The sequence below is a fragment of the Hirundo rustica genome, chromosome 1 (genome assembly GCF_015227805.2).
Source record: "Hirundo rustica isolate bHirRus1 chromosome 1, bHirRus1.pri.v3, whole genome shotgun sequence".
NCBI classification, from domain to species: Eukaryota; Metazoa; Chordata; class Aves; order Passeriformes; family Hirundinidae; genus Hirundo; species Hirundo rustica.
In genome coordinates, this window is record NC_053450.1 from 133,036,729 (window position 1) to 133,053,679 (window position 16,951).

General features: G+C 34.1%; 1 protein-coding gene across 5 annotated transcripts in view; it reads right to left on the minus strand.

Annotated features, from left to right (window-relative positions):
- Positions 1-16,951, minus strand: part of AKAP9 (A-kinase anchoring protein 9) — a 106,324-nt gene that overhangs the window by 51,175 nt on the left and 38,198 nt on the right. For 3 of the 5 annotated variants that reach the window (XM_040077166.2, XM_040077256.2, XM_040077080.2), the window contains exons 4-15: positions 15,024-15,077; positions 14,447-14,617; positions 11,894-12,049; positions 10,780-10,977; positions 7,651-10,095; positions 5,848-6,061; positions 5,027-5,106; positions 3,349-3,484; positions 2,823-2,944; positions 1,970-2,075; positions 1,324-1,522; positions 677-773 (exon numbers count right to left, since the gene is read on the minus strand). In XM_040077166.2, the coding sequence (XP_039933100.1) occupies positions 677-773; positions 1,324-1,522; positions 1,970-2,075; positions 2,823-2,944; positions 3,349-3,484; positions 5,027-5,106; positions 5,848-6,061; positions 7,651-10,095; positions 10,780-10,977; positions 11,894-12,049; positions 14,447-14,617; positions 15,024-15,077 (3,978 nt within the window). The remainder of the gene's footprint in view (positions 1-676; positions 774-1,323; positions 1,523-1,969; positions 2,076-2,822; positions 2,945-3,348; positions 3,485-5,026; positions 5,107-5,847; positions 6,062-7,650; positions 10,096-10,779; positions 10,978-11,893; positions 12,050-14,446; positions 14,618-15,023; positions 15,078-16,951) is intronic. The other 2 variants (XM_040077336.2, XM_040077411.2) reach the window with 2 other exon arrangements.

Here is a 16,951-nt window from a genome sequence, read left to right on the forward strand (position 1 = left end):
TTCAAAATAAATTTTAAATGTAGAGTTTGAAACAACTCTCCTTCCAGACCTATCTGAGATGTCAAATGCAGTGAAACCAGGTCAGGAAGCACAGAAACACAGTACAAAATAACACTGCTATTTTGCAAAACGCAGAATTTTTGAGCTAGTTTTCCAGCAATCCCAGGGAGGAATGCATGGGGTCTTTTCCATTTGCACTTGGTCTCTTAAAATCTTTGGGGTTACTTTTCCAAAATTTCTCCTAAACTGTTCAGCATGTACTACAAAAGTCCTGGTATTTCACTTAAATTGCTCGTTTTGTAACTCATGTTTAAAGAAAAGTCACAATATTTAAAAGATTCCTGAAGAAATCCCAGAATTTGAACACTAATTCTCTCCCACTTTAGGAAGTAGCAGCCAACTAAAATGTCTTGTTTCAGAGATAAAATAAAGAAAATAAATTTAAACCCAGCATCAATAAAGCAAATTTTCTTGATCATAATTCCCAGATGTTTTTCGGCAAAATTTAAATATTTTTCCGCTGACATGGACTGGCTAATAGTATAGTACAGTACTAAGACGATAACTATCTTAATCTATCAAGTATTAGTCACTATTTCAGTTCCATCTAAGAAGACAAAGCATCTAAATTATGTCACTCTTATATGTATTAGCTATCAACTGAGTTACATCATACCTCTAATGCTTTTTCTGGTTTTTTTGGAAGAAGATTTTCTGTGCACTTTACTTTTCTGAAGACTTCTTTTAACTTTCTTTCTGAATCCGTGGATCCACTAAAACGTACAAAAAGCAGAGAAGGGCAATAATGATTTAAAAAAAAAAATAAAATAAAAAAAATCAGTATTTCATTGCCCTTGACTTAGTGAAAACCAGAATGTGTTAAGTGGACCTGAACTTTACCACAAACTTTATTACTACCTATCATTCTAGAAAATAATTAATTTTAGGCAACTACATCTACACAAGATGTCTTTAGATATTAAGGCTGGTGCCTGGAGTTTTGAGGATTAAATGTTGTCTACTGAGTTGAAGTTTTGAAATTGCTGCTATAAAGTTCATATATATGAAATTACTTTTATACATTATATCATTTATCAAATCTTCCTCTCTTAACTATAAATGCTGCACTACTTAATTTGCAATGTTTATGTCATTTCCTTATAAGACTCTTAACAACTCTTGAAGGAACAAAACTATAGAAGACCACACTTATAAAGAATTTCTCCAGTTCCGAAGCAGAACACAGAGCTTTACACAAACAGTTATTTGAAACAATCCTTGAACAAGTGTGAAGTTATAAAGCATTGAAAAACTGATTAATACCTTGTGTGGTCAGAGGATACCCCAGCAAGGTGAAGCTTGTCCTGCAGATGGACAAGCTCTGCAGCGTACCTCTCCTGACTTTCTTTCAGCTGCTGCTGGAAATAGGACCGGAGGTGTTCCAGCTCTTGAGCATGCTGCTCCTCAAGTTGTTTTTTAAGGTTCCCTATCTGCTTTGAACAGTATTCTTGAATTGTAGGATCTGTATATAGGTTATGTGAAGCAGGGGGTGAGAAGGACGCATGGAAAGAAGGAAAGAAGGAAACTACATTAACTTCTTCACAAATATTTAGCAGTGATGGACTGAACAATTAATGTAGCTAAAAAAAAAAAAAAAATTGACATCCTGTCAACTACTTTTCCGTAACAAAGAATGATAACTTAATCTTTCATTCTGCAAAATAGTATTTGATATGGGTAACAAATTGTAATTGTGGAAAACTAAAAAGTACTAAACCAAAAATGTATCACAGAATATAATTCTGAAAAAATTTACAGAATTAAGAAAATCAGAGTATTGTACTGCAAAATCAGAAAAAAAATCTCTCATGTTCAAGCTGTAAAAAGATATCAGTCAAAATTAAAAGTCACTGTCTTTTCTTTCTCTCTGAATATACATACATTAAAAACAGCATATACATCATTTTACCCATTAGATTCTGTGAAGGAGTCTGCAGACTTTCCTTTCCTATTTCCATATGGATAGGTTCCTCTTCTTTCCTCATTTCTGAAGAAGATAGCCTTGGTTCCTTGACCTAAATAATAATCAAGTAAATGCAATTAACAACAATTTGTCTCATAGCAGCACAAAAATCTTATATCCAGTGCTGCACTCCCCGCATAGGAGAGAAATGAACATACTGGCACAAGTCCAGCAGAGAGTTACACAGGAGATGGGAGGCTTGGAGCATTTGCTGTACGAGAAGAGGTTGGAAGAGCTGGGCATGTACAACCTGAAGGAGGCAAAGGTGCCCACCTGCCTTGTGAAGTATCAAAATTCAGCTGGACACAGCCCCTGGCAACCTTTCCTAGATGACACTGCCTTGGGAGAGGGGCTGGATTAGATGAACTCCAGAGGTGTCTCCCAACCTCAACCAGTCCACAATTCCGTGACATGGACAGTGTTGCTACATTTTGTGAGTTTTGTGAGATGTTTACAGTTCTGTAGCTGAGTTCTCATGTCTGTACCATAAACAATCATTGTTTTCTACATTCTTTTCTGATGAAAATCATCTGATTGACTTCTAGTCTGGCCAGTGGGATGGAGAGGTGGTAGCCTTGTTCTCCAATCCCTGGTCATTGTTCAAAATCTGTATAAGCGAGGTCTTGGGAATCAATAAAGGCTTTTCTTCAGCCTTCTTGGAGTCAAAAGATTGTGTGAGTATTCATTTCTCTTCGTGACCTCTAGTGACAGACAGCATGTCCTTCCTCAGTCATTCAGAAGGAATTCATGAAACAGAGAAAATTCAAATGCTCATACACTCCATGCTATAAAAGTTTACCTGTTTACACTCTGCCATCAGCTGTGTTTGAAGTGCTTTCAGCCTGCTGTACTCTTCCATTATCTTGCGGAGAAGTGCATCCATCCGTTCTTGCAAAGTCAAATTACATAAAGAACCAGGGACTTTACAAAAAGAAAACAAACATTTTACCACAAATTTTAATAGAAGTGATTTGTTCACAAGTTCTGCCCTGAAGAATTGTCTGATAAACATTACAAAATACTGAAACAAGTGAAGCCCTTCCAGATTTTGAACACGTTTTTATAAGTATTGATACATATGCATTTTTCTGGTAGGACTACTAGCTTCTTCTACAAAAGGAGGAAGAGAAAAACCCATAACACCTTTTTCCACCAATATCCACAAAAAAGAAAACAGCATAAGAAAATATCTGTAATAAAAAAGAAATCTCTAAAACAGCTATTTAAGCTCATGAATAAGTACCTGAAAATGTAATGGCAAAACTGCCAGTCTGGAATACTTTAAATAAGTATTTTTAACAAGCATGATAGTACAAAGTCATTACCTTGAGCTTGACCTCTGTGTACTGGTAATTCTACACTCAGTTTTTCTTTCACAGCAGGTTTACACAAAATTTCCTGCTCCCTTTCATCAGCTTCTACAGAAGCTGAAGAATTTTCATTCTGACTGCCACACAATACCTGTATAACAAATCAAACAAAGCAAAAAGTAAACAATTTCTTATTATTTTATCAATCACAATTCACAAAGAAAACAAGAAAAATGGGAAGAAAGTAGTACTTTGTGAGCATTAACTTCTGTGAAAATGATGGCATAAGTGGTCTGTTGAATCCTAAGAACGTACACAATCTTTTAAACCCCTGATAAAAGAAACAGATATGAAAAGACTTTTCAGCTAAAGCATAAATCCACATGTTTTCAAATCAGTAAGAAAGGCCTCCTTTATTGATGTGGAAAACAAATTTACATTTTAAATGCCTCATTCTCATAAGCTGCAATCTTACTTGGAAGAGGAATTCCCTACAGCAGAAATTTGTATCTTTTTAGGGATTACAGCTCATCTTGTTCTTTAAGTGCTGAACAAATCATATAAAAGGGTATGGCATAAAAAAAATTCACAATGGGCAGGCAAAAAGAAGATTTATCCATATGATTTCTGAAGATAAATGATACTTGAAAAGAAACCGCTTGCTCAAAGCACAGTGGGATTCTTTATTTAAAGATTTTGTACTCAACAAAAAGCAAACTCAACTTATAAAAGTAAAACCATAATTTCTCTGACAGGTCAACAAAAAGACCACACAAACAGGCAGCATTTTTCACACTGTGAAAAAGCTCATGCCATGCACTCTCATTTAGCAGCTACTTTCTCTGAGCTATCACGGATTCCTGCTTAATCTCTCCTATGCTGGACCTCAAGTTAAAATCTTGCTATTCACTTTCCCAAGGAGGTGTTGAAAAAATCCAGCAAAGAAGGAAAAAAAACCCAAAAAAACACCACAAACCATAAACCCCATCCATTAGAAGTATTTTAGACTTGAAAACCATGGCTTACAATGAGTGACAAAAGCAGCTTAATTTATCCAGAAATAAGTTCAATAAGTATCTCGATTGACGGTCAAAAGGCACCCCCTAAGGGCCATCAATTACTATGACTCTAGGGAAAAAGATATACCTAAATATTATTATAGGTGGTTGATATTAGAATGAAGACTAAATATAAGCTTCAATTTTTGACTATAATATTTCTTTACTAGAAACAAACACAGATAGTAATTTTTTTTAGATTGTTTGACAGTTTTAAGTCTTTGAAAGATAAGAAAGAAATTACTATCTTATTGCAGGTATGAGAGGTGATGTCCTGGGTATCAATATGTGCGTGACATGAGACTCTTGAATCAAAAACATATATCCATAAACAAAGAGAAAGGAAAAAAGTACTTCCAAACTAGCAGAGATGAGATCAACATTACCTAGAAGATTTGAGATGTAAAACAAAAGACTTGTCTTTTGTAAGCTGGTTTAGGGGAAAAAAAATACAAAACCATTTGCAATGCTATTTTAGAAGCTCAGGTTTAGCAGTCTCTATTTTGAGATCAATGCAAAGAGAAAAGCAGCAAAGAAAACATGCAAAATAATGTAGAAAAATAGGATGACTCACTAACCATAATTTCTTGTTTTCCAAATTTTAATTTTGAAAAAGGCTTTTTGTTAATTCTTACCTGAACTAGCCTGGAACATTCCTCAGTGACAGCTTCATTCAGTTTTTCTATTAGTCTTTGTGCAGACTTCCCTTCATCATCTAGAAATACAAATTAGTCATGTTATTTTTAAACACAACTTTTCAAAGGCCTAATTTCCTGCCTCAGTGAGGCTGCCTCTTCAGCCTGAGGAAAGGAACTTTTTTTGTTCCCCTTTTTATTGTTACAACATATGGACAGTTTCAATTATCACAGATGAGCTGAAGGTTCTAGAGGAGCAAGAGATAAGAAATGACTTTGTGCATTAAGTGACCTCCAGAAAGAAAAAAGTGTACAGATACCTAGTGGAGGGAGAGGAGGGAGAATAACTTACGTAAAAAAAATCAAACAAGGGCAAAACATGATATAACAGAAAGACCTGAGATAGAAAACCATAATGATAACATTAAAGCTCACCGAGGCAAAAAGTTTACTGAAAGTGTGCAAGGAGTCAATGCAGTAATACAAAGAAAAGAAAAAAAAAAAAGTCCAGAAACACTCTGCTGGTGAATTTGCTTATTATTTAACATTATAGGTGAATCTACTATATTGCTCTTTACAATTAATTGAGCTAATATAAACTTTTGTTTCCCAATTTTTTTATACACTGTTTTTTTCAAGTTACCTCAGTAATAGACTGCATGTACTGGGTAAACAATTTGTTGAAAACATGTTTTGAAATATTCTATAAAAACAATTTATTGGACAGCTAGATGCACAAATTCTTGTGCTTGTTTGGTTGGGGCTTTTAAAGACACTGTTTTTCACAGACAGCTTCATTCTCATAATTTTGGTCAAGTTACCTGCTTGTTGAAATTTCAGGGTCTGGAGCTCCAGCTGATGCATTCTTTTAAGGTCAGTCATCTCTTGCATATGATTATGAACAAGTTCCTCTTTAAGACTGCAAAGTGCACTCTCTTTTTCTGCCTTCAAGGACTCACAAACCTGGTCTACATGAGCTGAATAAACCAGGGATAGGCAAATCCGCTGTGCTTCCATTTGTAGTTGTAAATCAGTCTTTGAATACAAAGACACAATTTAAAAGTGAGAAACAAGAAAATAGAAAGACCCATCTTTGGAAATTTCTGAGATTAATAATGTGTTGAAGGGAATGCTGCGTATATGGTATGCATAAGGTAAATTTAAATATATGTAGTTTGGAAGGCTGTGTTTTAAAATAGTAAGAACTTCTTCAACTTAGAATAGAAATCAATTTAAAATCAACAAAACTCAATAGGTTTCAATTCCTATTTTGCAGCAATAAAATCCCAATGAATTTTAAGCCAGTGAAGGAAGAGCAATATCATTACTAATGGAGTAGTTAAAAAAGCGTACTCTAAACACAGAGAAAAGATTGTATTATTAGCAGACCTTAAAAACATTGATTTTCAAGGCTTTAAGTTCCAGTCTGCACTTTGGGGATGTTATTGCTAGAGGAAAAAGATGTCTGGGATATGATAACAGGGATCTACTTAGAGCTGAAGTTTGAAAAAGGTTTTTAGACATCGCTGGACCACAATGATTTTTAGTTGTATGGCAGGAAATTATAAGACCCTTCACACAACCTTATAAAAAACAAACCAACCAATCAAAACAAACAAAAAAGCCTAAACCAAACCATCACAAAGCCAAAGCTCTTTTTATAATCTCACAACTGTTTCCAATGTGGCTTTGCTTGTGATTTTATTTCTTAGGAAGTGAATGAACTACAATGCAATATTAGGCAGCTGGTGGTATTAGTTCACTGTTAGGTTGACTTCTATAACACAAAAAAAGTTTAAAAAATAGTAGAAGTCTGCTTAACATCCATTTCCACAGAACACCTAGTTGCATACATCTCGCAGCATGCTACTGAACTTCACCAATGCATATAAATTTAAATTTATATGTAGATTTATGATTCCACCACCTAATTAAATACTAGTACCTCAGTACTTAGCTATTTATATTGATAAATAGGAATCCTTTCCATGTTACCTACAACTAATTTACAATACCAAGAAACACAAGCAAAATTGTACCAGCTAAACTTAAGAGAATAGTTAGAATCACATGATATGAGTTCTGATTATCACATCCAGATACATTTCTTCAAAAGTAATAATCACATAAACAGCAAAAAAATTGATACTGTAATTTTAGTATTTCACAAGTTTGATAGTTCAAAAGTTTGGTCAAAATGACTGATGAAGTTTCATTGGTTTTTATAATATTTGAATGAGTACTTAGAGAACTAAAAAACTAATCACAGAACAAAAAATTATGTCCAAAATAAGTGTTCCCCTCAAGTAAGTGAAATGCTGCATCAAAATATGAAGTGTTCTGGTAGTCCTTGTACCTTTTTGTTGTTGTTGTTGATTTAATTAAACACAAGGGAAGAGTATTTTTTTCATTCAAAAAGCATCCTCATACACATCAACTGTGCTTGTAATTCTGCACATTCATATAACCCCTTTCAACCACTGGCCACAGCTCTTTCAATCACTGACACACAAACCTATACTTCAAAGCAGATAAGTGGAAAAAATATGATGCAAATTTTCAAGTGTAAGCGCCTATAAATTTTCATAGTTAAAGTATTTTCTATACTGCTTTACATGACATACCTGTTCTGATTTTAAGGCATCCACTTGCTGCTGAAGGTTATTTTCACCCTGTGTAATGGCTGTTAATGATGTTTCCTCTGTCAGCCTGTCCGGTATCCCATGCAAATGTTCCACAACAGACTGCTGGTCTGGTTTCAGCATTTGCTGGACCTCCTTCCTTTTTGTCCCCTCATGGCTGCACTCTTTACCAGAACTTAGATTACCTCTTGAATTTATTCCTTCATCAATTTTACTCCTGGAACCAGGGGATTTATTCCTACCTTCACACGCTGGAGTAGCAGTCTTCAGAGATTTTCCTTTAGAGCATTTTTTCTTAGAGTCATTACTATTACTATTTGTTTTCTGAACATGACTAATTTTGGCTTCTAGTTCTTTACATTTCACTAGAACTTGCTCTTTCTCATCTTTTAATGATTTGATTTTTTCATTTAAAAGACAGATTTCATTATTCTTTGACTTTAACTGTTCAGAGATATCAGAAAGTCTCAGAGATAATTCCACTTTCTCACGCTGAGTAACCTGAAGCTTTTCCATAAGTTCTGTTGCATCTTTCTCAACAACTTCTCCAGCCTCAAATATGTCTTCCCTGGACACCTTTATTTCTTTACTCCCTTCAAAACCAGAGGGCTTAGTTTTAAATAAAACTGATCTATTGCTTTCTAAGTGGCAGATTTTTTCATTCAAAGAGTTGAGTTTGCTTTTATATTCAGCTTCCTGCTTTTTCTTGTTCTCTTCTAACTCAGTTTTTGCCTTCAGAAGACTTGCACATTCTTTCTGTAGTTCTTTATAACTAGCTTCAAGTTTTTTCTCAGTCAGTGAAAAGGCACTCTTCTGCCTTTCAGTATCTTCTTGAAGGATACTGTTTTGGTTTTTAAGTTGCTCATTTTCAGTAATCAGCTTTTCTATTCTTTTCTGCAAGTCCAAAATTTCTGTCTTAGAGCTAACGCTACTGTCACAAGATATGTTTTCTTCAGAGCATACCAACATATTTTTTAATTTCTCTTCCAGAGTTTCATTTTCCCCCTTAAGAACATTGTTTTGTATTTCTAGTTCTGAACATTTTTTTTGAAGGGTATCTTCTCTCTCCCTCATTTGTTCCTGCATCAACTCAGATTTAAGCTGCAGCTCTTGTATTTCTTGTTCAAGCGTACCCTTTTCTTTTTCCTCTTGCCTAAGCACTTCAATTTCCTTCTCCAGTTCATGAATTTGAAGTGTCATTTCTTCAGATTTAGAATTTACAATAGACTGCTGTAAATCTTTCAGGTTTGTAATCTCTAAAATCAACTGATTTTGCTTTGTGATTAAGCTGTCCTTTTCATATTGCATGGCTTCTATCTTTTGACTCATTTCATTTTGTACTTCATCTAACTGCTGTTTATGGTGCATATTCAAGTTGTGTTTAAGGCTTTCCATGTTCACCATGTGCTCTTTTTCTAAGTCTTCTTTAAGCCTGGAAAGCTCCTCTTCATGACTAAACAGAAGATTTGTCCTCAGTCTCTCTAATTCTGCTTCTTGAGATTCTGCCATCCTGTCCAAAACCGCATCCTTCTCCTTTTCTAGCATTTCAAGTTTTATTTTGTAATTTGTGATTTCTGCCTCATGTTTTAATTCCAAATCCTTCCTAAATTCAGAGGCAGAAGCCAGTTGAGTTTTTAAATCTTCAATCTCAAACTGGTATTTTTCAGTTTCATTTAATCTACATTCCATATCCACTATAGTTTGCTTGGCTCTTTGAACCTGCTCTCTTGAAAAATTCAGTTCTTGAAGAAGATCTTCAATTCTAGTTTGTTGAAGAGACTTCTCTGTTGCAATAACTTCCATCTGTTGTGACAATTCTTGCTTCATTTTTTCCCTTTCCTTATCAGCATCCTGCAATTTCACATACAATTCATTAATTTTAATATTCATTAAATGCATTTGATCTTTATTAACATTCTCATTAAAACACAGACTTGAAGTTTGCTCCAATTCTACTTTCTGTTGCAAAAGACGCCGTTCTAATTCCACTGCATGCTGCTTAATTAATTCTTGCTTCATTTGTACAATCTGCTGGCCGTGCATTTCATCTAATTCAGCCTGAAGTTGTGCCAGTCTCCTTTGTGTTTCTACTTCCATTCTTTGCACAATGTCAGCTTCAGACTGGCTGTCTTTATAACATCGTTTCTGCAGTTCTTCCACAGTTCCCATTAACTGTTTTATTTCATCAGAACATTGTCTTTCTTTCTGTTTGTAGGTGGTAAGTTCAACTTTCATATTACTGATCTGCTGGTTCCTTGTTGAAATCTCTTCTTTCAATTCTTCAAGTAATTTGCTCACTTCTGATAGCTTTTCCCTTAGCTGAAATGAATTTTTTTCCTCTTCTCCAAGTTTTGCTTCCAGCTCTTCAACTAATGTTTCTTTTTCTTGTAATTTACTCAAATCTTCTTGCTTTTTTTTCTGTTTTTCCTTTAAAAAATGAGGAAAACCATGTTCTTATTTTCAGCCAAATATCTGAACATGTAAGAAGAGTTACAGACTTAGCTATTTAGTCTTCCTTAGAAGGCTAGAGAGGTTACATTTGTTATAAAACATAAATATAAATTATTTGTTGACCTCATTTGGAGGTTTCCTGTACCCTTGGAATAACTGAGAACCCTTACCCCACGCATGTCATCATGCCCCTATCCTATTCTTTCCAACCCCCAGTGCCTCTATCACTTTTAATAATATTCAACTTTTTTAGGTGGTTTTAAATGTTTTACACAAAGAATAATAAAAAAGTACACAAAGGAAAAAAAACATTCTTTGCTTAATGCAAAGACTGTTCAAGCAGGTAATTAACTTTTTTTTCCTAAAATAATGTCATTTATTGAAGGTGTTTTATCGTATGAAACTTAGTTTCATAATCTGCTCTAAGTATTTCTATAAATTAAAAAAAATACTACATAATACTGACATAAAATGGTCAGTTTTAAATTATATACATATTATCTGTTAGTTAACAGAAACAGTGTAAGAAACTTAAAATTGTTGTAAGAATTCTATGCAGCACACTCATTATCTGTGCTTTGGATTTTTTTTTTAATTTCAAACGAAATTACAAAATCCTGAAAAGAGCTTAGGAAGAAATCATTATAATAAGGACCATACCATTTCATATGTCATGATTTTCTCTTGAAGATGTGCAATCTGCTCTTCAAATTCTTCATTCTTTATTTGATAATTCTTAAGCAGACATTCTTGTTCTTCTAGCTGTTGTTGATGTGAAAGTATCTGTTGCTTGGCTTGCAATAAATCCGCAGCTGTGCAACTATGGCTGCTGTTCCTTAGGGCTTCACTTGCCTGCAACTTGAATTTTAAAGAAATAAAACCTAAAATGCATCAGGTTCTTCAGAAACAGCTTGTGGTACATACAGAAGTAGGGATATTTACTTTCTTCTTCCCCATCAGAAGCCCAAAGATTTCTAAGTTCTTTTCGAGGAAGTCAAACATCCTTATTCATTTGGGATGGCCAACCAGTAATAAGACATTTCATATTAATTAAATATTCATGGTGAGCTAACACAGGACAGTAATGTCTCAGATACATCAGTATGTAGTAAATCAACTAGTTGCAGCTATAGAGGCCATAATCAGAATTTTTAATAAAATCTCAGGCTTCAGAGTATAATCCACTTGAAGTTCAAAGTAAGCTATACAAGGTACTTAAACAGCATGAAAAATTACAATATTCAACTGCAACACCATAAGGTGTAGTCTCTGTGCCTGTGGCACCTCAATCACCATGCTTTTTAGAAGTAATGCCTTTCTGAAGCTTCACTTTGTTACTTAAATTACCTTTTAATAACATCACAAAGGAAGCTTTTATCCAAAAATATAAGGACTGGAATGTGAAGCTCTGGCCCATGGAAGCTGATGGCCAGCTATTTTGATTTCAAAGGGAACATTTCTGCCCAAAGCTCTAAGAACTAATTACCCAAGTGTTTTTCCCCAGGATAACTGCCATAATTCAGTACTTATCACAAGCTATTACCCCATAGTAGGAAAGAGAACAGACTAATATTTATCATTTTATAGTTAATTATTACAATAAAACAGGTACTATAACAACTGCAGGACCAGGAAGATGACTGCTGATCTACGCTAAGAGGCTGATTCTTGAAAAATGCACGAAAAAATTTTCTGCAGGAAGTAGCTATTTATGGCCCCTCCGAAGTGACACCTATTGTCAAACCCACATAAATGTTGGTAGCTGTAAACTTACATGCTGAAACTGAATTTGTAGTTTTTGACTTTGCTCAGTAAGCTCCAAGAACTCCCTCATGGTTTCATCCTTTTCTTTTCGTGCCTGCTGCAGGTTAGTAGTGAGCTGAGTAATAATGTCATCTCTTTTTTTGATAGCAGCTTCAAATTCTTGCAGCTGTAAAAGATAATTTAAACTATTATTGCAAATGAAAACCACTGTCAAAACTACTAGCTAATTTTAGTTAAGTAGGAATAAGTCATCCCTAAACTCTCTGTTTAAAAGGTGTCTCACTAATAGAGCGTTTATATTTTCACAAACTCTGTTTGTAAAAATTTCAGAAACAAGGTTTCCCCCCATCATTGAACAATACATGATCTCTCCATAAAATACAGTTAACAAATAACAAAATCTCAACTTTTAAGAAGGATAATTAGTTATATATATAACTTGCTTTTAAAATAAAATGGGTGGCCACATAAACAAATCATCATAAAGGAAGCTGGAATATCTAGTAAAAGTGTTTCAGCAGCTTTGTACATCTACTCATATTCACACACTTTTCCCACAATAACTGCAAGTTATATCATCTCTCACTTAAAGTGCAACAAATAGTATTCATTGTACTAAAGCATGTCATAGATACCATGCAGTATTCTACACTGTGAACTCAGGGAAATCATTCATAACTACATGAGAAAATCAGTTCAAGCTGCAAGATGGACACAGCATATTTAACAGATGAATCTTTTATAATTGGTAAAGACGAAGAAATTCAAAGAGTACAAAAAAATTCTTTGCCAGCTGTTTCAATTTTTTGTAGGATCACACTCAAGCAGTCAGAAATTCTACAATATTGATTGGCAATATTTTTGTGTGTATTTATATAATCATGTATCGGTATGAGGTTTCTTTCTCAAATTGAACTCATCTAAGGCTAGTGGAAGCCTCATCTCTACATATTGCAATTTTTTTTAACCATTAGTAATCTTCTGTAACTGTTTTCTTTACAATGTTCCCCAAAAAAACCTTCACTGAGTTATATGCTGAATGTTGGCTGTTAACATGGTAATGCTTCCAGATAAAAGTTCTATTTAGGACACTGGAGTCAACTCCTACTTTAAAGGCACAGGCCAAATGGAAATACTAAATGTTTGTTATAGTAGAGAAAAATTAGGAACAGATCAGGAACTTAAGTGTGCTACACCTTTGCTTTTGCATCTGTTCAATGAAATTAAGTAAATACATCAGTTAGAAAGCACATCATGTTATATAATTTCCAACTTTTAAAATTCAATCTCTGTTCTTGACAAACAGGCAGAACTAAAGCACACAACTGTCTTCCCCATACCCCTTTCCCAATTAGTTTCTTCAGAAAAAGAAACCATATGCATTTCTCAACTGAGATACTATGCACTGTACCACTATCACACAAAAATAAACTGCAACTATTAAAATATTATTGTACCACAGCCCCAAACCCAAAACCACTCAATTTTGTTTTAATATATTTTTATTTTAAAAAATGCAATTAAAGCCATTTAAAAAAATGAAAACATTTTCACTTTCTACTCTTTCAGGAAAAATTAACAGTTACAATCATTAGAAACATTTATTTTCTTTATTATGCTATAATTATGACTATTATACTTCGCACAACAGATACAAGACACGGTAATTAAAACTCAACACTAGACAAAGAAATAATAAACCACCTCTTCTGGAGCAACCACTTAACTGGTGTTATGGTGGATAAAATGACATTTATTATCACAGATAAAACAATAGTTAATAATAATAAAATCCTAATAATGCAACAGCAAAAATAATTGAATATTAGATTATTTTTTTTTAAATAGTACTTTGCAAAAAAAAAAAAAGCAAAATACAGAGAGACATGACCTGAATCCAAATTAGGAGAGAGACAAGTAAGACATAAAGAACAACAAAGCACTGACTTGAGTGCACTGCACCACTGGCCTTAACTGGAAGAATATTCTTTTAAATATTCTTTTAAAGAACTAAGAATATTCTTTTAAAACTTAAGTTTATATTCCAATGGTATTTTTAAAGTAAGAAATACTTTCCTGTAAACCCCAATTACTAGGTGTTTTAAATTAGAACATTCTGACACTGTTGTTTTGGTTTTCACACTGTGAAGTCTGACACACAAATATATTTTGGTTCAGTTATATTATTACAAATAATTACAAAAAAACAAGTTTTTTGATCTTGGAGGAACAGGAAGACATTAAAGTCTTTGTATAAGTAGAGAATAATTTGGGCTTTTCTTGAAGAAAATTGTCTTTCCATTTGTAATTTGAAGAAACTCACTGCAAAGACAATTCAAATTTTAGTCACAAAATACAGAGAAAAAGGACACACAATGGAAATTCCATTCAAAGTAATAGAACACGTGGCATATGATTGAAGGAAATTATGTACAATTAATTCTATATCACACACTGAGTGCATTCTGAACAGCCACCATTAGTGTGAACTGTTTGCGGTGAGGCTCTGCATTTTTTGCATGTAACCAAATAGCAAGTAGAAAGCAACATAAGGTAATTATACCTGTTGCAATCCTTCTGTACCATAGGCTGCCCTCATTTCTTCTATCTCTCTGCTTAGTTCTTCAATCTCTTGTTGCTTCCCAGCCAATTGATTCTCCATCACCTCTAGCTGCGTGTGTGTGTGCTGCATTCCATGCTCTGAATGAATGTCTCCAACTCCAAATTCTTCTTCCTAAATCAATCCAAGTTCCTTTACATGCCAATTTTTATGTTTTATTACAGTAAATAAAGTCAAGCATCAATTCTGTACCAAATGCCACCTTAGAACATTAACATACAATACAGCATCAAAGATCTTACTGCCATGGTAACCTCCTATGTTAGTATAATTCACACCTCAAAAGCACTGACACAAAACATTTCTGCGAGTTGTGCTCTATAACCTTAGCCTTAATAGATGGAATAAACTGGTTTGCATTTCAAGTTTAACGACACACTATATTAATATAGCAAACAATGCAGATGCAGAGCACAGCATGCAAAGTAAAGAATTAATCAGCAACACAGTTTTTGTTCAAAACAAACTGAGGCATTTAGTATTGTCCATTAGTATTCTGATTCAATTTGCAATACTGTACCCTGATTAAGTCTGCAGGTATAGCTGTTCTTGTCACAAAACTGCAACCATTTACCTGTATAAAGACAATTTCTAAATATGTTACTTGAAATAATGCTCCATTTGCTTCATTTCTATTTCCCACTTACTTGAATCTTATGTGGCAATTTCTGCAGACCCACGGGAATTGTTATGCTACAAAAATTTATTTCATTTGAAATACAAAATAGTTTTCTATATAGCAAATTGCATCACAGTAAGCATAGATAACAGGTAAAACATCCAAAATTGCTAAAATAAATACTATTGTCTAAAAACAAAAATCTTATTACCAATCAGCATCTAGAGAAAGCACAGGAATTCAGATTTAAAGGTCAATGCAAAGCTTTATGTTTTAAATCAAGAAAATACAGCACCATTGCATTTTAAATTACATGTTTAATATTTTTAAATATTACTAAACATAGTTATGCTGAAAGATTTTTATACACCACAAGACTTAGTCTTTCTTAAAGTCATCTATCAGTTGATAGGGGGTGAAAGGCAGTATCAGAGACTTTCATTATCAATTTGAAGGAATTTTGTGGAATTGAAAAAGAGCAGAAATTATACATTTGACTTAACACATTTGAAAATAAATCCTCTTTCACTCACCTAACACCGCAAGCCCTTTCAGCTTCTATGAGAAGTTTGGTTCTACTGACTGTACAAATCAAAACCAGCAAATCTCCAAAAGGCAGCACAAGCCAAAGTAGCAGTTATAGATTAAAAACAACAAAACAAAAAAAACAACAAAACCAAATGAAAATAACATGCTGTGTGCACATGAATAACAAACAGGCAGGCTTTTAAAACAGCAGACCAATGCTCAAAAATGAGAAAGCAAGAACTGCTGCATTTCTCCTCAGAGTTCATTATTACATCAGAGCCTGAAACAAAAATAATGGTACTAGAAATGGAAAGGCATCATAGTATTTCAGACCTAAATACTGTATTTAAATCAAAAGAAGAAGCTGTACTGCTCAGATATCTGCCATAGCCTAGATCAGGGCTTACTTACAAATAACTATCATGCCTGAGCAAATCAATAAGTGCACTGTTATAAATGGGATCAATGCAGTCATTGAATTTGTATTAGGCAAATGAGAATTGAGAATGCATTACAGAATTTGCAGAGCTGACACAGCGCCCTTTCAATTTCTGATCTTCTCAGCAAAAAGAAGCCACCACAGAGATTACTACCTTAGTTTAGAAGGGAAAAAGAAAATTGCAGCTAACAGCAGTCCAGGCAACTCACAGAGGCATGATGTATCATTTGCGTATTGCCAGATGTTTGCTCTATGTTCAGACACACAAATGTCTACACAGTGCCTGGCACTAACATTTTTATTCAGATTTTGGCACATGTCCCAGATTAATAACGTAGTAACTTAATAGAAACTACTATGAAATCCTTCCTTTCCCCTTTGTAACTCCCATTTTACTTAGGCTTAATTGATAAAGACTCAGTGTACAATCACTGTAATCTACCACAGTGGACACACTTCTCTTCCCATGAATCATGGCTATGTGTGACTATCAAAGGCACTTTATAACAAGAGCTAATAGGAAAGGCACAAAAGTCTTATCTCATTAGCTGTTCTAGACTGAACAGATGAAAATTCTGTCAAAGACTTTTAACTGCTTATAAAAGGGATTTTGCTACACACATTCAAATCAACTGTCTGGAATGTCAGAAATCCTGTTCCATTTCATGGGAGCATAACTCTTCGACATCACAAAAGCGATGCACACAGTAACATGGTACTTCATGCTGTTTCTCATCTGATACCTTCTACTTTCAAAATTCTTATGTCTTCTGGCAAAGTGCAAGTGGAAACATGACAAGGCAAAAAATTTCACTGCAATCAGTGAAAAAAACCCCAGCCAGACAGCCACAGCAGGGTGCTG